At 40.3% G+C, this 21,565-nt stretch overlaps 1 protein-coding gene across 2 annotated transcripts in view; it reads left to right on the forward strand.

Moving 5' to 3' along the window:
• Positions 1 to 21,565, forward strand: part of cpne9 (copine family member IX) — a 672,011-nt gene that overhangs the window by 200,759 nt on the left and 449,687 nt on the right. For both annotated transcript variants that reach the window (XR_005635832.1, XM_039771535.1), the window contains exon 7: positions 6,642 to 6,718. Coding sequence is in view for 1 of the 2 variants with exons in the window: in XM_039771535.1 (XP_039627469.1) it covers positions 6,642 to 6,718 (77 nt within the window). In the remaining variant the exon portion in view is untranslated. The remainder of the gene's footprint in view (positions 1 to 6,641; positions 6,719 to 21,565) is intronic.

Consider the following 21,565-nt stretch of genomic DNA (forward strand, 5'->3'; position numbering starts at 1 on the left):
GGACATCTGACAGTGTGTCTAGCTTCAATGTAGATGACATGGCCTTTTTTTTTTAATTGGTGGACCTCTTATCATCGGTCAGTTTTTCTTGGATGCATTAATGTGCCCATGTACAATATTTTAACAAGAAAATGTTCAAGTCTCTCTACACATTCAACATTCAAGTGTCACCTTAGCTAGATGATGTTGTCCTGATGAAAATGGCACATTTTGGAACTCTCTGCCTGAAAAGCAAAGAAGGGAAAAATCAGCTCAGTCCAATTGTGATAAAGACACAGTATATTTACACCTTTAAGCAGCGGTACTAGTTATGAGGGTGAGTCAAAAATGATCCGCACTCCGGTTATATTAAAACTTCTGTTGGCAGCTCTGTATTATCAGCTGTTTCCGTACGAGGTCCCTCTCCCCCCTACTCACTGGTGTGTAGGTGTGAACGTGTTACGTCAGATCATTTGTAACTGTGGTGCGAGAAACAATGGCTGCCCCACTTGTGATTTGCACAAATGAAAAGCAACGTGCAGTGATTCGTTTTTTGTGGTCTGAGGGTTTGCCTGGTGCTGATATTTATCAAAAACTTTGTGCACAGTATGAAGAAAGTGTTTTATTGTGAAGAAGTATGTATGAATGGATAGAAAAGTTCAAGGAAGGTTCGCATAAGTGTCAGCCATGAAGAAGGAGCTGGACGCCCGACCACAACTGAAGACAACATTGACCGTGCACGTGAAATGTTTCTTTTGAATAGATGAATGACATTAGATGATGTGGCAAATCAGCCATGGCTCTGCCTATGCTATAATCCACTACAGACTTGGATTTCGAAAGACGCCCGACGACAAAGATTCACGTCTGATGAAGAGGTGAAGACACTGGTGCATTCGCGGATCACAGCTCAGCATAACACCTATTTTAATGAAGGAATACGAAAGCTTGTTGACCAATGGACAAAGTGTATTGAAAAGTAGAGAGATTATGTTGAAAAATGATGTATCTGTCTTTTCTGAAAATAAATTCTACTGTCGGAGTGCAGATAATTTTTAACTCACCCCCGTACATAATAAACAATAAAGACAGCAGAGGACATGCAAGTTTGAAAGGATTCCAAAATCACATGAAAGCATAAATGAGTTTGTTCAGAACGAGGATAACGTGTTAGGACATTGGTATTCAGTAAATGGTGTGTTTCATGATATAATGTAAATGATTCAGGTGCTCAGTGGTGACCTGTGATACAAAGCACTTTGCAAACACTCCTCCAGGGAGTCAATGGCCCATGGATGGCTTGGAGTGAATTGAAATTATCTCTTGCTTGCCTTGTCTAGGGACACACTAAAGCAGCCGTATGTAATCGTGGATTTCCATCTTCAAAAACAGCACCCAACAGGCCTACAGTGAAAAGTTACAACAAGTCCATAGAATGATTTTCTAAGCATATCTTGGCATAGTCAAAGTACACTTAACAAGCAGAAGAGGCAATGAATATGAAAGTAGGTTTACAGAGCCACTCATCATGACAGCCATGGTTCTGTTGCTATGTGGTTCAACAATGGTTTCTATTGTTGCTCCTGTGTAACCAATGGAGCAGATAACTTGTGCAGATATCAAGATGTTAGACCACAAGCAGTTCAGGCTTCTTAAGTGAACACCAGTCCAGATAAAGCTGGTGACAGCGAGCAGTCACTTTCAGAAGTGTAATGGGCAAGGAGTCATTGGATTATTGGTTCACTGTGGCAGTATGAGACTTTTTTGGGGGCCATCACATGTCTGTAGATGGTGGACATGCTGTAGATGTTGTGACTGCCAGTTTTCCCATGTTGCTGTTTTCCTTGGCCACCCAGATCTTTCACAATGAGAATTAAAGTCTTCCTCAACTGTTTTCACCAGCACACACCATTGTCTGTGTATATAGAAGGATATGTCAGGCTGACCATCAGCTCTCGTCAAGCTAAACAAATTGTTCATGGAACTGACAAACTTATTGTCAAGTCTTTCTTTACACTCATGGACACTCATTGCATTGCCCTCTTGTGGTGGTTTATGAGCGTAACAATTGCCAAATTATGATTTTGTACGGAATACGTATTTCAAGCTACATTTGTTTGTTTCACTGAGAACCAACCTAAGTAAGTCTGTTAATGCCAGGATGATATTCCAATGACATACAGTGGATTCAGAAAGTATTTACACCCGTTCACTTTCTGCACGCTTTCCTGAGTGGTATATTTAATTTTTTGCCCATCAATCGACTTCGTCATGAGGTTTACTTACCTCGATGTCGACATTCATGCCTCTGGTGACTCTTCCTATGAAGTCAATATATGGATTGGGAGAGAATGGGGGGTCATGAGGTCGATGGAAAGGGGTGTGAAGAAAGTAACAATCACCTAATACAATCAAGAACTGTGTGAGGCGGCAGTATTTGCTTTAATCACCCTCATCTTGATATTTTCAGAAGCTGTCATAAGTGTAGTGATGGTAGCTGTTAAAGGACTTCAATTCTGTGTCATACAATATTGCCTAAAACTGCAACAGTGCAGGAACAGAATTTTGATAGCTGTAGTATTGCTCAGTTACACATCAGTCATTGTCATCTAGTGAGTCATCGCTATGAGGGATTTGACCCAAAATCGAAACAGCAATCCCACCTGAGAATGAAGGTCCAAGTCATTAGAGTCCTGGTGCTCCCTGTTTTGCTATATGGTTGTGAGACATGAACACTATCCAGTGACCTGATATGAAGACTGGACTCCTTCGGTACTGGGTCTCTCTGGAAAATCCTTGGGTACCTCAGGCTTGACTTTGTGTCAAACGAGCGGTTGCTCATGGAGTCCTGAATGAGGCTCATTACCTGAATTTTGAGGGAGCAGCAGTTACAGCACTATGGTCATGTGGGGCGATTCCCAGAGGGTGATCCAGCTTGCAGGATCCTCAATGTTGAGGACACGAGTGGCTGGACAAGGCCAAGGAGACACCCACGTAACACCAGTCTGCGGCAGATAGAGGGTAATTTCCGGAAGGTGGGATTGGCCTGCGTGTCTGCCTTGGGGGTTGGCCAACTGGGATCCTGAGCTGTTTCGTTGTGTGGTGGGTGCGGCAACACAGTGTACTAGTGCATGCTCTCCCACCTGACTTGACCTGACCATAAATCTACACTCAAAAGCCCATAATGACAAAGTAAAAACATATCTTTAGAAGAGTTTGCAGATTTATTAAAAATCAAAAATTGAAATCTCTCATTCATATAAGTATTCAGACCCTCAATTCAGTACTTTGTAGAAGTCCTTTTGGCAGTAATTGCAACTTCAAATCTTGTTGGATAAGTCTCTATAAGACTCGGGCAGTTAATTCCATTTTTCCTGGCAGATCTTCTCAACGTCCATTAGACTGGATAGGAAGTGTCTTTAAACTGCCATCTTCAGGTCTCTCCATAGATGTTCTGTGGAGTTTAAGTCCAGGCTTTGGCTGAGCTGATCAAGGACAGTCAGACCTGTACCGAAGCCACTCCAATGTTGTCTTGGCTGTATACTTCAGGTCATTGTCATGCTGCAAGGTGAACTGTCACCCCAGTCTGAGGTTGTGTACACTCTGGAGTAGGTTTTCTTCAAGGACCTTGCCATATTTGAGTTCATCCTTTCCTCAATTCTGACGAGTTTCCCTATGTCTAACAATGAGAAGCACCCCCTTAGCCTAATGCTGCCATCACCATGCTTCCCCATACAGATGGTATTAGGCAGGTGATGGTCAGACATAGTGTTTAGAATTTTGCCCAAAGAGTTCCATTTTATCTCATCAGACAGGAGAATTTTTTTCCTCATGCTCCCAAGTCTGTCAAATGCCTTTTGACAAACTCCAATCTTGCTTTTAGTCACTCTACTATAATTAATTGATGGAGAGATGCGGAGATGGTCATCCTTCCAACAGGTTCTCCCATCTCAACAGAGGACTTCTGAAGCTCTGTTAGAATTACCATTGGCTTTTGGGTCACCTCCTTGACCAAGGTGCTGCTTGCCCAGTTTCTGAGTTTTACTCAAAGTGTCTTTTCGGTCCCAGTATCATTAACTTTCACAATTATTGAGGCCACTGTGCTTCTTGGAACACTAAAAGTTTTACAAATATTTTTATACCCTCGCCCTGATCCATGGCTTACTACGATTTGATTGTGGTGGTCTATAGAGAGCTCTTTGGACTTCATGGCTTGGTTTCTGTCCTGACATGCATTTTGAATCGGGGTACCTTATATATGAAGGTGTTTCCCTTTGTACACAATGTCCAACCAATGTCCATTTATTCCCTCAGTTTTGACCAGTCTCCCTGTCCCTGACAGAGAGAAGCACCCCCACAATGTGATGCAGCCACCAGAATGCTTTACCGTATGGATTGTTTTAAGCTGGTGATGGCCAGATGTAGTGCTCAGAGTTTTGTCCAAAGAGATACATTTTTGACCCATCGGACAGGAGAATCTTTTTTCTTATGCTCTCAAAGTCCTTTAAATGCCATTTGGCTTCTGTGTATGCCTGATTGATGGAAAGTTGCTGATGTGGGCATCCTTTTGACAGGTTCTCCCATCTTAACAGAGGACTTCTGAAGCTCTGTTAGAGTTATCATTGGGTTCTTGGTCACCTCCTTGACCAAGGTGCTGCTTGCCCAATTACTGAGTTTGGCTCAGCTCCCAACTCTTAGATAGATAGATAGATAGATAGATAGATAGATAGATAGATAGATAGATAGATAGATAGATAGATAGATAGATACTTTATTAATCCTAAGGGGGAATTCACATACTCCAGCAACAGTATACAGATAAAGAACAATATTAAATTAAATAGTGATAACAATGAAGGTATAATAGATAGACAATAACTTTGTACAATTTTAACGTTTACCCCCCTGGGTGGAATTGAAGTGTTACATAGTGTGGTGTCTCCTCAGTCTGTCAGTGGAGCAGGACAGTGACAGCACTGTCGCTGAAGCTGCTCCTCTGTCTGGAGATGATCCTGTTCAGTGGATGCAGTGGATTCTCCATGATTGACAGGAGCCTGCTCAGTACCTGTCACTCTGCCACAGATGTCAAACTGTCCAGCTCCATGCTTACAACAGAGCCTACCTTCCTCACCAGTTTATCAAGGCGTGAGGCATCCCTCTTCTTTATGTTGCCTCTACAGCACACCACCACGTAGAAGAGATCGTTCACCACAACTGTCTGATAGAACATCTGCAGGTTCTTATTGCATATAAGATATTCAAGCTAATAACTAGTTGTACTCCTTACAAATCGTCATTTTTCCCCCAAACAATGAAATAACAGGCACTACAAGTCAGCCAAGTAAAATCAAATGCAGATATATTGACAGTGGATAAATCTGTATATGCACATGAGGGCCGACAAATACTCAATACTATATATGTGCACACAATGTGCACCAGCCTTCTAAGGAAGTATAGTCGGCTTTGTCCTCTCTTGCACAGAGCATCAGTATTGGCAGTCCAGTCCAATTTATCATCCAGCTGCACTCCCAGATATTTATAGGTATGCACCCTCTGCACACAGTCACCTCTGATGATCACGAGGTCCATGAGGGGCCTGGTCCTCCTAAAATCCACCACCAGCTTCTTGGTTTTGCTGGTGTTCAGTTGTAGGTGGTTTGAGTCGCACCATTTAACAAAGTCTTTGATTAGCTTCCTGTACTCCTCCTCCTGCCCACTCCTGATGCAGCCCACGATAGCAGTGTCATCAGTGAACTTTTGCAAGTGGCAGGACTCCGAGTTGTATTGGAAGTCCGATGTATATAGGCTGAATAGGACCGGAGAAAACACAGTCCCCTGCGGTGCTCCTGTATTGCTGACCACAATGTCAGACCTGCAGTTCCCGAGACGCACATACTGAGGTCTGTTTGTAAGATAGTCCACGATCCATTCCACCAGGTATGAATCTACTCCCATCTCTGTCAGCTTGTCCCTAAGGAGCAGAGCTTGGATGGTGTTGAAGGCGCTAGAGAAGTCCAGAAACATAATTCTTACTACACCACTGCCTCTGTTCAAGTGGGAGAGGGATCAGTGTAGCATATAGACGATGGCATCCTCCGCTCCCACCTTCCCCTGGTATGCGAACTGCAGAGGGTCGAGGGCATGGCGGACCTGTGGCCTCAGGTGGAAGGGTCTTGGTGGTTTTGGTGTTCTTCTATTTCACAATTGAAGCCACTGTGCTCCAGAAGCATACATGAGTTAAGGCACAATCTGAAACCATTATAAAGGATTTGTTTGTTGTTGAACCTTTAAAAACATGTCCTTCTTGAGTAAACTACTGCTTTGTGATTGATGAGCAGCTTTGCAGATTATTCCTTGTACCTCCTGGCATGGAGAGAAGGGCTTGTTCCCCTCAGATCATTTAGTGCAGCAATCTTTATTTGTCCAAATGCCCCTCATCCAAAAAAAAAGGTGAAGAAACCCTCTAGCAGCTACACTAGTGGAGCTCCATTCAAAATTGAAACAGATTCACATCAGATACCTGGTGCTGGAATTGCACAGGATTGAAAAATCCATTCACCAGATTTTTTATGCAAAAAGTTCATTTTTATTTAAAAATTGCTTGTGTTACATGTGATAGATGCACCTTTCCTAACATATTTCATTGATTGGGATTGCAGGATTTTCTCGGACAGACATTTTGCACTTTAGGAGAGGTTATTGGCTCTCCTGGCAGTCGACTGGAGAGAACTCTTTCGTAAGTAATCTTTTTTATTTGCCTGTCTGATTAAGTCTTTGAAGGTCTAAATATGAATGTGGCAAAAACTCAATGAAATCACTCCAGAGGAGAGTCAAACTAAATGATATGGAAACATCCAGTTTTGATTATCCACATTGTAAACATTACTCAGTGATACTGTTTGCATTTTGGATGTTGCGGACTTGTTTTTGCTTTGATTAGACTGTAATAAGTGATGTGGAAAGTTAAACACTGCAAAGGCTATCCAAGAGGAAAGGCGGAAGTGCTACCAAATGTATGCAGAATGCTGAGGATGGAGAACTGAAAAAAAGCAGAGAGTTAGTGGCTGTTTAAGTGGCTCGCAGCGCGCATCTCATACAAGAAATTGTAATGCTGCCTGGAACTTCTTGAGCTCCCCATCAAAAAATCATTATTATAATGCGCATCTCTTCAGGTTTTTGCTTTATTTTATCCTCTTGTCATCAGATGATTAACTTGTAATAGAATTTTTTGGCACATACATAAATGTGAATCCTCTTTGTAATCCTTAGTTATTAACTTCTATGTTTTGAAGTTGAAATTCAATAATTCTACAGATTATTTAAATAGAAATCATATCATTGTTATGTGGAAATCCAAATTCATTGGCATGCTAGTAAAATCTGATTACATAAGAAGTGTAATATATACCAAGTCAGAAGGATTTACCTGATGGGCTTCATCTTTATTACAATATCATTCCTTTGACAGTATTAAGGTTGGGGAATTTGCAGCTTCACTCTCAAATGTTTAATCTGTCAAAGATGGCATTGTATCCCATGATGCATCTGTTATTGGCTGTTATGGCTCTTTGGTAGATAAGGCATCTCTTGACCAATAAATGATCTTGTAATGAAAATGGTTGTAATGTTAAAAATACAATTTATGAAAGTGAAATAAAACATTAACTGTATACTGTATATGTGATATTGGGTGAGAAAAAGGAGTGGACTGACGTGAGTGATCAGCCTGACTGTGAGGATCTCATTAAAGCACATTTTGCTTTGTTTTATTTCATATTTTGAATTATTGCTAACCCTCATGTTTTGTTAAAGTTGCTTGGACCTCACTAAAGCAAGTTCTGAATCATTCTGTGTCACTTTTGGGATTTATCACTGTGATTATTGTTACGCCGTGTCATTTTTCAAACCCAGTGCAAGGTCACGGTACTGGAGCCTATTCCAGCTAGCACCGGGCATCAGGCAGGTTATTTTGTTATTGGACATTTTTATTTTATTTGTTTTTTTGTTTTTTTTTGTGATGGATGCCACCATGTTGTTCCTTGCAATGGTGCCCAGTGTTACCCAAGGGAGAGAACAGCAATGCAAAGCGTGATACCAAAACACCCAAAGGATAATGGCATCTCAACTTTATAGATAAAGAATAACAAGCCATGATAGCTTATCATTAGGGTAACCCAACAAGAAAACAAAATGAAGCAAAAGCTTGGTGTTGTAACCCAGAGGGGACTGGGCGGTCTCGTGGTCTGGAATCCCTGCAGATTTTATTTTTTTTTTCTCCAGCCGTCTGGAGTTTTTTTTGTTTTTTGTTTTTTCTGTCCACCCTGGCCATCGGACCTTACTCCTTGTCTATGTTAACTAATGTTGTCTTATTTTAATTTCTTATTTTGCCTTTTATTTTTCTTTTCTTCATTATGTAAAGCACTTTGAGCTACTTTTTGTATGAAAATGTGCTATATAAATAAATGTTGTTGTTGTAACAGCATTGTTTTGACTATGACTGCGGATTTTAACTTACATTTTGGTTTTAGAGCTCTTTCAACTAACGTGTCTGAAGTTTGTCTATTTATAGACATTTCTTTTAATACCTCCCAAAAAAACTTGTAATGGCCGACCCCTTTACTCAGACCGGCAAGCACTACCAAGACTATTGCCTTGGCTAACCTGAGGATTTTCAAGCTAATAACAAGTTTTTCCCCCAAACAACGAAATAACAAGCACTGCAAGTCAGCAATGTAAAATCAAGTGCAGATATATTGACAGTAGATAAATCTGTATATGCACACGAGGGCCGACAAATACTCAATACTGTATATGTGCACAAAATTCACCACTATCCGAAAGACACCAGTGAATAATTATATATATACCAGTAACAGCGCACTGCACGATAACGTGCAGTGAATACACTTGACTTGAGCATTCCTAGTTTTCAGACTCTTTCTCTGTACGTTTATCATTCGTTTGCTCAGAGGTTGATGCGCTTGCCGCTTCCTGAGCAGCTCTTCTTTCCTCCACCCTAGAGGCCTGTTTCTTCTTTTCATTCGTTGGCATCTTTTCACGTTAAAACTGATTAAGTCAGAGTTTAAGTTGGAATTACTTAGTACCTTTTCTTTAATCTTTCACTTAAGCTGGCCCTTAAGTCTTCAATTTTCCTCAAGAATGATTTAAGATATGAAGAGGTAGGAGAAATAACGGTGAAGGTGGTGGGTGCTGAGAGTTCATTCTGTAATAAAATAAAATAAAAATAAAAAGAGGAATAACCTTGGTGGTCAATCATCACCGTGTAAGCGGATAGTAGACGTCACGTAGTATAGGTGTACCACATTTCAGGTCCATAGGTCAAATGGTTTGCAAGCTACAGGTGATTTAAAATCCTGGACAGACAAATGGACAGCCACACTAGCGTAATATATATAAAGATATATATATATTATTTATATGAACATACGTATAAACAATAATATTTACAAAAACCCTCCCTTGTCCCTAAACATTAAATGAATAAACATGGAACACAAACATAGATTAATGATGAACGGCAGTCGAAATGTATGTGATAAATGAGTCTAAACCTAATAAAGTCTAGCGATAATTGAATACTGGCTGAAGTGATATTTTGCTTCTTCCCAAAGTACAAACCGACCTCACCGTGTATGTCATTGGCATTGGCGGAATCCAAACCCCGGGGGTTTCTCTACACTGGTTGCCGTGATGATGAGCTGGATACTGAGAAAGCAAGCAGTGGAATTGCACAATAAATGGAAGTGATGAGTTGGAAAATGAATGCGTAAAGTGGCTCCTTTCTTCTCTCGATCTTTCTCTCTCCTCTCCTTTCTCTTCTTTTCCACTCTTCTCGTTTAAAAACTGAATGTCCTGGATGTAATTGGTTGAGAAAACAGGAAATTCTTGTCTCGGGGTTGCAGTCTCCCTTCATCGTCTTTCCCCATTTGACTTACGGAGACAACATTTACTTACACACACTTACATGATAGTAAACGGGACAACGAAAACAAAAACACAGCTCAGCACAGACACAAAAAAATGCCTGTTATTATGTAATCCTGCTACAAAGTAATGCACTATGTCACCTGCACCTCAACCCACCCAAACGTCAGGCAGTGTGGTGCTTTGGACTGCAAACGCTGAGGTTGTGGGTTCAAATCCTGCTAATGACACCCTCGTGTCACCTGAACAAGTCACATGACTTGGCAAATCAAAAGAGAAATGTAATCAGTTGCATCATAAATGTAAATCACCTTGGATCAAGGCATCAGCCTAAAAACTAAATGTGAAAGTCTGTTTGAAAAAAACAATTTAATAACAGCCTTTTTAGCATTTCAGTGTCTTTTTTGGTCATCGTATTGGAAAACAAAATGCATAGCTAAGCCAGAGAGAGTGCAGAGATGATCACTTATACAGATTTCAGCAATGCGGGCTATTAGTTAGGAGGCAAGACTTGAAGGAGGCGAATCTTTCCAGTTTAAGTAAAGTAAGAGACGAAGCGGTGACATGATGAAGTGCTGGTCCCAGTTGTTACTTCTTCAACTAGACCACAGGGGCAGAGAGGAGCGCTGGTTGAGGGTACATTTTGCACAAATGTTCCAAACTTTTTATTTGCTTATAGTACTAGAGACCGTACTGTGGGTAGACAGTAGGGCTTTGACAGCCTTCTTCTCGTAATCATTCTGCTTCAGTTTCCTAAAGCAAATGGTTTTCTTATCAGTTATAGTCATGACTGCCACTAGAGAGCAAAATGTCAGACTAGTCAAAAGGTGTTATCCGGACTGCAATTCTTCCCATTTTTTCAGAAAACTAATATCACTTGCAGCTAAGAAAACAATAAAATGACTTTCTCCCCACTGGCAATGAAGCAAACAAACTCACTGTTTTAGTGAGTTTTAGTGTGGTAGTGTGGTATGGAGGAGTTCACTTCACATTCTCAATCACCACTTTATTTATAAGCAATCTCACAGCTGTAATGCCGTATCTCTCGCCCTCGCTTTCGCCCTTTTTCTTTTGTCCATTGTTATCAACAAATTCCTAAATTTAAAAAGGAAAATCTGAATTATAAAGATATAAAAACAATTACATTATTTCCTTTTTAAACTCAGCAGTAAGCATAGCAATACTTTCAAATGTGGATGTCGCAATGCCAAAATTCTTGTCATTAATACCAAAACTGGTAAAATTTCACATCACATAGAAATCCTAGTCAACATACTCTCCTTTATTTTAAAAATAAGCTTTTGTCTTTTTTTTCACTGGTACTGTGAGTGCTGTGCAGAGTGGAGGCAGAACCTCTGCGTTTTTCCCAGTTGATTGTGGGGTTTGTCAGGGGTGTGTTCTTATTCCTACTCTGTTCAATGCTTGTATGGACTGGGTGTTGGGCAGGGTCATGGGGTCCAGCGGCTGTGGGGCATCTGTTGGTGAAGAAACATTTAAGGATCTTGACTTTGCTGACGATGCTGTGATCTTCGCAGAGTCAATGGAGGCTCTGATCGGGGCACTTGAGAGACTGAGCGAGGAGTCAGAGTGTCTGGGCTTGCGAGTGTCCTGATAAAAACCAAGATCCGGGCCTTTAATGACCTCTTGGGCCCAGCCATCAGCAGTGTGTCTGTCTGTGGAGAGAGTGTCAACCTCATCGAGAGGTTTACTTACCTTGGAAGTGACATTCATGTCTCTGGTGACTCTTCCTATGAAGTCAGTAGACGGATTGGGAGAGCATAGAGGGTCATGAGGTCGCTGAAAAGGGGTGTGTGGGGCTCCCGATATCTATGCAAAGGACGAAGGTCCAAGTCTTTAGAGTCCTGGTGCTTCCTGTCTTGCTATAAGGTTGTGAGACATGGACGCTATCCAGTGACGACTGATGAAGACTGGATTCCTTTGGTACTGTGTCTCTCCGGAAAATCCTTGAGTACCGTTGGTTTGACTTTGTGTCGAATGTGTGGTTTTTCATGGAGTCCCTGGTGAGGCACATTACCTGCATTGTGAAGGAGCATCAGTTACGGCGCTACGGCCATGTGGCGCGATTCCCAGAGGGTGATCCGGCTCGTACGATCCTCATTGTTGGGGACCCGAGTGGCTGGTCCAGGCCAAGGGATCACCCACGTAACACCTGGCTGCGGCAGATAGAGTGCCATTTCTGGAGGGTGGGACTGGACCGCGTGTCTGCCTGGGGGGGCGCAAACTGGGATCCCGAGTTGTTTCATCGTGTGGTGGGTGTGGCAACACACTGTACCAGTGCACACTCCCCAAGTTTACTTGACTTGACTTTAAATGAATAAATTAAAATTTAAACAATGGCAAGCAGCATTCAATTAACTGAGCAGTTGTTTTTAATTAAAAGTATTTACATTACTCAAATGAACAATATTGTGCTTTTATTCTGTAGCTAATTGTGCTACCATTTAAGACGGGCTGAAATCTAAGTAATCAACGTGGAGCCATTAACATTTGGACTGCATCATACAATGCTTATCTCTCTGTTATATGCTCTTTGGTGTGAGATTCCTAAAAGCAGTGTAAATATTTGTGATGCTCCATCTGTTGGAATAGCAGAGATATAACATCCGGATGACACATGGACAAACACTTATCCTTTTATTAAGGTGGACCTTTTATATGAAAATATAAATACCAGTGTTGTATCCAGACAAAAAAAAAAAAAAAAACTCATTAGACATTGGTTTTGCCAAATCATTCTTCTTCCTTTTTATTCTTTCTTTATTCTTCCCACCAACCCCCAGTTCACCACATCCTCTCATTCGCATTCTGCCCCCTTGTTTTTTAGAAAATCAACTTTGTACAAAATAACTCTTAAAGAAACACAGAGTTCAGTTCTGGACATAACAACCAGCTGTAACAGCAGCTTCACAATAGTGGGATAGCTTTTAACTAGTTTCCAAATATCATTTGAGTAAACTAATATCCATCCATTATCCAACCCGCTATATCCTAACTACAGGGTCACGGGGGTCTGCTGGAGCCAATCCCAGCCAACACAGGGCGCAAGGCAGGAAACAAACCCCGGGCAAGGCGCCAGCCCACCACAGTAAACTAATATTGATATTCACAAATATTGAAATGCAGTGTGAACTATTACGCAGTTTTCCTTACAGAACTCCAGCAGTGCTATGAAAAAATAAAACATTTGGGCCAAAAGTAGGAAACTTACATATAAAGTCGTTATGTTATGAAGTGCCACAATAACCACCATAACTGCATTGTGAGTTTGTTTAGTAATGTGAGTGCATCAAAATGGAGTCTTTAAACCTGACTCTCTCGGTTTTAACTTTCTGGATTATGTAGGCTTTATAAGGATAAAAGGCTTTTTAAGCACTTTGCTGATATATGATACAGCATATAGCCCAATAATTATACATTTTCTCAGAACTGAGTTCCTTTTATTTAATATAATGTGACATACAAAGCCTATGCAGACTTTTTTTTACATTAATAAATATTTTAGACAAAATGTTTTAAAGCAACACATATTTGTTTATAGATTTTTGTGGCACCTGGTGTAAAAGATGTCATATACGTGTACGAATTATTACCCACAGTGTATATCTCTCTATTACAATCTTGGGAAGAAAGACGAGATGTGACTTTTTCAGAGAGATATTTTCATGTCCCGTGAGACGAGACTTTGTGCCAAGAGATTTAACCACGCCCGAGGCCAAAAATAAAAGAGAAAGAGTAGATAACAAAGTAGAACGTTGTAAAGAATTCAGAAACGTTGGTGTGGTACACATGCAGAGCAGGTTAGAGATAATGAAAGTACTAAAATTCAAAAGTCTCAAAAAAATGATAGTAAAGATCGCATTAGCACTAACAAATGGAAATTATTACTCTGTGAAATAATGGAACAGCGAAACGAGATTGAATATATTGTTCGGATTTAAACTTTAAGTCGGAGACTTGTAGATCGTCTAATTCATGGGAAAAGTAGTGTTTCTTCCCAATGAATCTGTGAGAATTAAAAGATTGGTTGTTTGGTGAAAGTGAAATCCCGCGAGAGAAAATTTCAAGCCCCGCGAGACAAGAGCTTATGCAAAGAGATTTGGAAAAGTCCTGCCCACATCTAAAACATTTACAACCACGCACACGGTTCAATCATTTCTCAATTCTGTGAATGCTATTGTCAGACACAGTTTCTGTAGATTTTCACTCATGGGCAGTTATACGTTGCGTTGTTACAATGTAATTCCAAACACGGAATCAAAATTCAATGCGATATTGATGTAAAGGTAAAAGCGAAAAGTGATAGAATATATGGACACAGGTGATATGACAGAAATATGTAGATATTGTTTGGCGTTAAACTTTAAGTCAGGGATTTGTAGATTGCCTAATTCGTGTTGCCATCAGGGAAGAGTAGTGTTTCTTCCCAATGAAGAGGCCTATTCACAAGAATTAAATGTTTTGTTGTTTGGTGAAAGTGAAATCCACATACGTGAGTGGCAGAGACACAAAGTTACTGGCGTGTAGTGCATGCAGGAGGGTTGGCGAGCGAAGCCTCCTAGTAATAAATATGTCAAAAAAGTGTTAATCCATACCTATTGTATTTTCCTTCTTTAGGTTTTTGTTTTCTTTTCTGTTTCTTTTTCCGGTTTCTCTGCCACCACCACCTACTCAAAGCTTCATGATGCTCCAACAATGATGGATGGATTAAAAGGCAGAAGTCTACATGACCATCATCATCATCAAGCCCTTCCGTGAGAACCCTAAATCCAAAGAGGACTGTTTCATTTATGTTAGGTAGAATGCCCAGAGGGGACTGGGCGGTCTCATGGTCTGGAATCCCTACAGATTTTATTTTTTCTCCAGCCGTCTGGAGTTTTTGTTTTTTCTGTCCCCCCTGGCCATTGAACCTTACTCTTATTCGATGTTAATTAATGTTGATGTATTTTGTTTTATAATTGTGTCTTTCATTTTTCTATTCTTTAATATGTAAAGCACTTTGAGCTACTGTTTGTATGAAAATGTGCTATATAAATAAATGTTGTTGTTGTTGTTTGTAAAATAGTGCAAACATCTTTTTCATACAGGTTAAGATAAACACGTATTCCCTCGCTCTAACATACACGGACACACACTTCCAAAATGTTTCCCTCATATTTGTTAGAGTGTGATGCCCCATGTGCCTGCACTCCTGGTACTGCCCTCTTCTTTTGGGTTTGATATTCAAAACCAGGGAATGGACCAGGACAAGAGAGTAAAGAAGTGTCAGGCTTACTCGTCAAAAGCAGGAACAGAGAATATAATGTGCATTCCAAAAATGTGCTATACGTTGTTTAATAAAGAAATAGTACATAAAAGAGTTCCCAGGGTGTTCCTAATCTAACAAATGGTTGTAAAGGTAAAAATCAATCACAAGTGTTCTTCCTTCTTAGTCTTTCTTGGTCCTTGTCAGGACCCTGGGTGTCCCAGTGGCACAGCCCACAGCATCTGACCGGCCATCTTAGTCGGTACCTGTGGGCCCGGATGTGCCACCTCCCTCGGTCACTGCAAATCCTAGACCAGTGTGCCATTCACTTAGTCCAAGCACAATGGAATATTACTCAGTGCTATTAGATCCTAGCCTGGACTACACATGATCATGATTAGAACAATTCAGTATGCCATCTCTGAGCTACTTATAACCAAAATGATATGCCTTTTGGTGCCATGTGGAGATGTTACCTTTTTTTTAGTAACAGACAGCCTTAGAAGATAAAATCCGCAAATTTGTAGTAACAAATTCAGTATGAAGTAGTCAAGTTCCCTAAAGCTGTTGCACAGGAGAGGCAGTGTGAAGGGGATGCTGGGTGACTTTCAGTGGTGGCTTTCTGCCTGTCTGGAAATATCCAAAGTGATCCCCCCATCTGCCCTTCAGCTGTTCTCTCCCTGTCAGCCTCCTTATTGATTGGAGATAAGTTGTATTCGATGAGTCTGTGGCTGTGCTTACATGAGGAATTCAAACAAAATGTAAATGCCAATAGCTTGCAAAGACATTTTTGCCTCCAATGAAATTGGAAATGCAGTATATTAAAAAAAAAGTTCTAGCAAAATTAATAAAACCTAAAAGGTGTGTTCCGAAAGAGCTTTACAAATACACGGTCACATGGAGCCACAACGTATCCTCCAGTGATGGACACAAGCCAGCCAAAAGCCCTAGACAGGTGCCAGTTGGCTGAAGGGCACAATCACTTGTATTAGTCAAATGGTTAGATAACTAATAGACGTGACGACTCAATAGGTGGCACATCTAAAAGACACCACTAGCCTACAGCAAGCAATCGTAACTGTTTTCAGTAAGTAGTGAATTATTGGTATGAAATATCACAGGCGGTTCTACTTTTAAATGTTTCACACTGCGTTCAGTCTGATGCTTCCCAGAATTCCACTGCTAAACTGAAGTCATTATGCTGATGTTATCGATTAAGAACAGCCACCTGATCGAGTACAGATGTACAATGTAAAAAGACTCATAAACAATCATAAAAGTTTAGAGAGTTTTACCCCTGGTTCAAAGTAATAGAAGTCTTTACAGACTTGAGTTCAATATCGAACTGAATATGAGAATCAACAAAACGGATTTCTAGGTAAGAAACAGGAAGAGGAGGGATCTTGTGGGACCGGAACCGAAAGTGACGTCATCAGGATGCAATGATTTGAGAGGTGGAAGTGATGTAAACTAGAATGTGGGGTCTTCTCCTGGTCTGCAAAGGAAAGAAAGAAGAAAGCATCAGAGGACCACACCAACCCTTAGCTTGGCTGAGAAGCACATATTTGAGCCCAGAAACCGTCACCCATGTGCACGTGTGAGACAACAGCTATGAAGTCCCAGTTTGGTCAGCCTTACTCACCTCAGGCTCAAGCAGTCAACAATGACAGACTCAAATTGCCTTTACAATTTAGATACTGACATGTATTGTCAAGAGGGGATAACCATAGGCCTGCACCAACTTTGCACCCATTCTTTGCAAAAACTGGGTAAATACGGAGATTGAGCAAAGTTGGGTAAGCATGTCCTTCCACAAAGCCGACGACCGAGCACCTTTTCATGACTGAGCATTTCATTTTTATATTACTTTTCTCTTAGTTGTTTTGTCACTTTCTTATGTCCTGTGTTAATGACTTTATTGAGCCACTGTTTTAAATTTTGGCCACTGTGATGTCACACATAACTTGTGACATGTCCTGCATGAATGTGCACGTGTGTGATGTCATGGCGACCACTTTATTTAAGAGTCATCTGCATGCTCAGTCACTTAAGAGGAGTGTTTATTTAGCTTGGGCAAAGTCATTTATCTAGCATTTGTTCAGGGATTTAAGTAATTTCTGTTTTGACGTTGTGCTTGTTGTGATTTGAACATTAAAAGCCTGTACAGCAACTGTCCTACTCTTTGTCTTTTATTTCCAGCCCCAGGCGTGGTTAAATCTTTTGGCACACAAGACGTGAGTTCTTGATATTTTTAGTTTATAATTTAAAAACGGAATAAGAATTTGAAAATCTAATGACATCACATTAAAGTTTGATAAATTCTGAAAAGTATGATACCAAACATATATATGTAGGTTTTAAAATAAGCCAGATTTAAAGCGTGATAAAAACGTGACATAAAAATGTCACCGTTGAACTTTTAGGTTTAGGATTTTATATATATACTAGCGACTGGGAGCCCGTTTAAATCAGGCTACAAATTCAACGTTTGTGAAATCCATATTTTCTCTGTAAAGAATTATTTGTTTTGTTAAGTCTGTGAAATTATTTTGTTATCATGGCACTGATTTGTGGTTAAAATAAACCTGTTCGGCCGCCGCAAGGCACAGGCTGCTCGATTTCTTTCAATCCGTGCTGCATTTGTGGCTGCTCGAGCTTCTTCAGTTGCTTGTCTGTCAGCATTAGTAGCATTCTGTAGCGCATGTTCTTCATCTGTACTTAGCGTCCAATTTGCACGATTTCTTTCAGCGTTAGTAGCATTTGTAGCCGTACGCTTCCCCATCCGTTTGTTGTGCTCGTTGTGTACGTGTGGTCGCATTAGCAAGTCTACGTTCCACGTCAGTCATGTGACTTTGTTTCCTACGCATCCTTCCCGCGGCATCTGCTCTTGTGGCTGCTCGAGGTATTGCTGCGAACACCATACATACGGATAGTATCAAATTATATGTAAGGATATATAGTAGATAAACAAGCAGAAATAAAACACATACTGTATGGTATAGAAAAGAACACATATTGATTAGCAGGTTATGTATATGAGCACAAAGCTTACTAAATAGACAAACCATCAGTGGCGTATTGAAGACTGGGTGTACTTCACGGCTACGAACAACGTGAATCTGAGCTCTCCATGTTTCACATGGACTGGTTTATCGGCTGTGAGAATGTCATCAATGGAGGATGTATGGCAGCTTTTTTGTAACGGTCACTTCATTTTGTTTAGAAATTTGTATGCATCTTGAGAGGATTTCAAAATTCTCCTTAGCCATTGTTGCCTGGAAAGTCTGCATGGTGTGCAATCAGAGATGGGAACTAAGCAAGACGCCTGCCTTCCTGATGTTACGTAAGGGGATCGGTCTGTCATGACAGAGGATATTCAGACTGTGATCTTGTCAACAACAACTCCTAAAACCAGCTTTAAGGTCAAACAATAAAAAGCTTCTTAAAAATGTGTGCATTTTTATCTTTTGGTAGAGCGATGATATAATATTTGAGAATAATCCTTTCTTTCATTTGAAGGAACTACTTACAATTGTAATTCCAAGCTGTTCGGATGAGACCCATTGTGGGGTGGCAGTCATTTGCTTATCGTTTTCAACTGGCGGCGAGTGTATGTGAATGATGTGCACTCACTCGCAATGGAATGGATTTATTATAATCCTAATGCGGTATGGAGTGATTTTCACTTCAGTATAATGAGGAAAAGCATCACAGAGCATTAGAGGTACAGCTGTTCATGAGTGAGTAAACTCTTTTTTCAATAGCTCAAACAGCTTGTGTCTTACTCTTATTTAAATGTATTTTGCCTCCTCTCTGAGACTACGAGGGAAGCCTCTGTTTTCTCTGTAAATGGACAGGCTTCTTGTGTAACAAAATACATGCAGCAATGTTATTCATTAAAAAAGAAAAATGTTTAAACGAAGCTCATGAATCGCCACGGTATAGGGGACAGTCATCCCCATTTGAATTCAGCCATCATTATTTATGGGATTGGCTCCAGTAGACCCCCGTGATCCTGTAGTTAGGATATAGCGGGTTGGATAATGGATGGATGGAAGAATTTATGGGGTGGTTATGTATGATCACAATTGACTGTTCATCGACTTCACATTTTCCTTTTAGTCCTTCCTTAGTTAGTATTGGCAGCGGATGAACAAAAGCTTGGGTGGTACACTAGTTACTGGTGCTGCTCAGAAACCTCATTCCTTTTTACACAGTTTGTTTTCTTTGTGTTCAGGTTGGCTTCTCAAATAATTCTGCCATTCTTCACACAACCCAAAGATGAGCACTGCAGGTTAAGCAGCTCTACACTACTTGTTTTCCTTCTAATATTAAAAATAGGCTTCTAGATTCAGATTTGCAGGTGTTTGTGAGCTGCACCTTGCACTTGGACTAGCAACCCATCAAGGGCTAATATGAGCCTTGTGTGTGACGCTACTGGACAATCTCTACATCTCCCTAAAGTAGTGTGGAAGAAAATTATAAATGCAGACACCCACCACTGGAGTGCCCCGATTTAAGCAATAAGACACAGGCAGGAGAAAGCGTCAATCGTTATTCTTTATCTAAATCTCCGAAGAGGTAACCACGTGTTAGCCTCATGTTAGTCACATGCTACAAAGAAAAAAAAGTGTCCTCTGCGCTATACTGTATTTATACAATCCATTGATTAGGTCACTATTCTTTAAAAGGAATTCATTACATAATAAGAAAACGTTTAACATGATTGGGTATACCTAGTTGTGAATGGGACATGCCAGATGTTGATACCTTAGATGACCACAATTTGATTGATAGTCCTGTTTACTTAGGAGGTGCATGACATTTTAAATGTATTATTTTTATTTTTTATTAAAGGAGACGTGTGAGTTTCTTCACGTACACCCTGTTTCTCATGGTTTAAAAGAAAAGAACATTGGCTTAAATTTATTATGATCCAGCTGGGTTCAAAAAACAGGAAACTTAGTACTATAGAAGAATGATTATGCCCTAAATATAAAAAATTCTCTTAAGGGGTTATATAAAATAACAAGAAATACATTTATCATAGTGAATAATAAAATAACAGCATCAGCTTTTAAACATAAGCTCAGAAGGATATGAGACTCAGACACATGCCGGGTGCACATTGGACCAGGGTTCAAATTCAACTCTTACAGTAGGGAGAAAACATCATAATGATATACAAGGTGCCGACCCAAAGGTTTTTAGACAACTGTTATAAATATTTTATATGGACATATTTTAATTTTATTCTTCCAAATACATTCCTCCTCAGTCAATATACTTGCCTGCACATTCCTTCATCTTCTTCATGCTGTCCAGGAAAGCAGTTTTTGAAATGTTGTTAGGCTCCCTTGTCAATGCACAATAAATTTCTTCCACTGTTTGAAAATGTCTGGTGGTTTGGTGGCCGGATCGTCTGTGAAACAACACCGGTAATGATATTCTCCCAAAAACGTTCATCTTGATCTTGGCAGTAAACAACGCGTTCTTGTTTCTGCTCTCTGGTCAAGGCATGAGTAACAAATCTCGTGCAGATACTTTTCTTTCTCTGGCGAATAGTCTCCTTACCAATATTTATACGATCAGCAATCATTTGGAGAGTTGCACCATGGTATACGAAGCATAGTATTACATAGTTACAGTGTGTTCCACTACATGTAACACACAGTATTTTTTTAAAACAGCTCGTCACACCTTGCATTTAGATTTATTTGCTTAGAAGACGGTTATATTCAAAGAGACTTGCAAAAGAGGTAAAAAAAAATCGAGTAAAATTAGGCTGGGGCCTGTTTGTTCAGCAAGTGTAATAGCACAGGTAAGAAAAGCTGATTGCCACAAGTGAAAGATGTAATAACTCAAAGATTTACAATCAATAAAGCAATTACACCTAAACAGGCAAGAATATTTATATACTCAGCAAAAAAATAAACGTCCTCTGACTTTCAACTGTTTTTACTTTTAGTAAACTTAATGTGTAAATATTTGTATGAACACTAAAAGAGTCAACACCATAAGACATAAACTAAAAATGTTTCACAATGTGTCCCTGAATGAAGGGAGGCTCAAAATCAAAAGTACCAGTCAGTATCTGGTGTGGCCACCAGCTGCTTGAAGTACTGCAGTGCATCTCCTCCTCATGGACTGGACCAGATTTGTCAGTTCTTGCTGTGAGATGTTACCCCACTCTTCCATCAAGGCACCTGCAAGTTCCTGGACATTTCTGGGGGGAATGGCCCTAGCCCTCACCCTGCGATCCAACAGATCCCAGACGTGCTCAATTCCTTCGACGATAAACATGAGTCCGTCCATCACCCCTGGTGAGACAAAACCGTGACTCATCAGTGAAGAGCACTTTTTGCCACTCCTGTC

Source organism: Polypterus senegalus, chromosome 12 (genome assembly GCF_016835505.1).
Source record: "Polypterus senegalus isolate Bchr_013 chromosome 12, ASM1683550v1, whole genome shotgun sequence".
In the NCBI taxonomy this organism is placed as follows: domain Eukaryota; kingdom Metazoa; phylum Chordata; class Cladistia; order Polypteriformes; family Polypteridae; genus Polypterus; species Polypterus senegalus.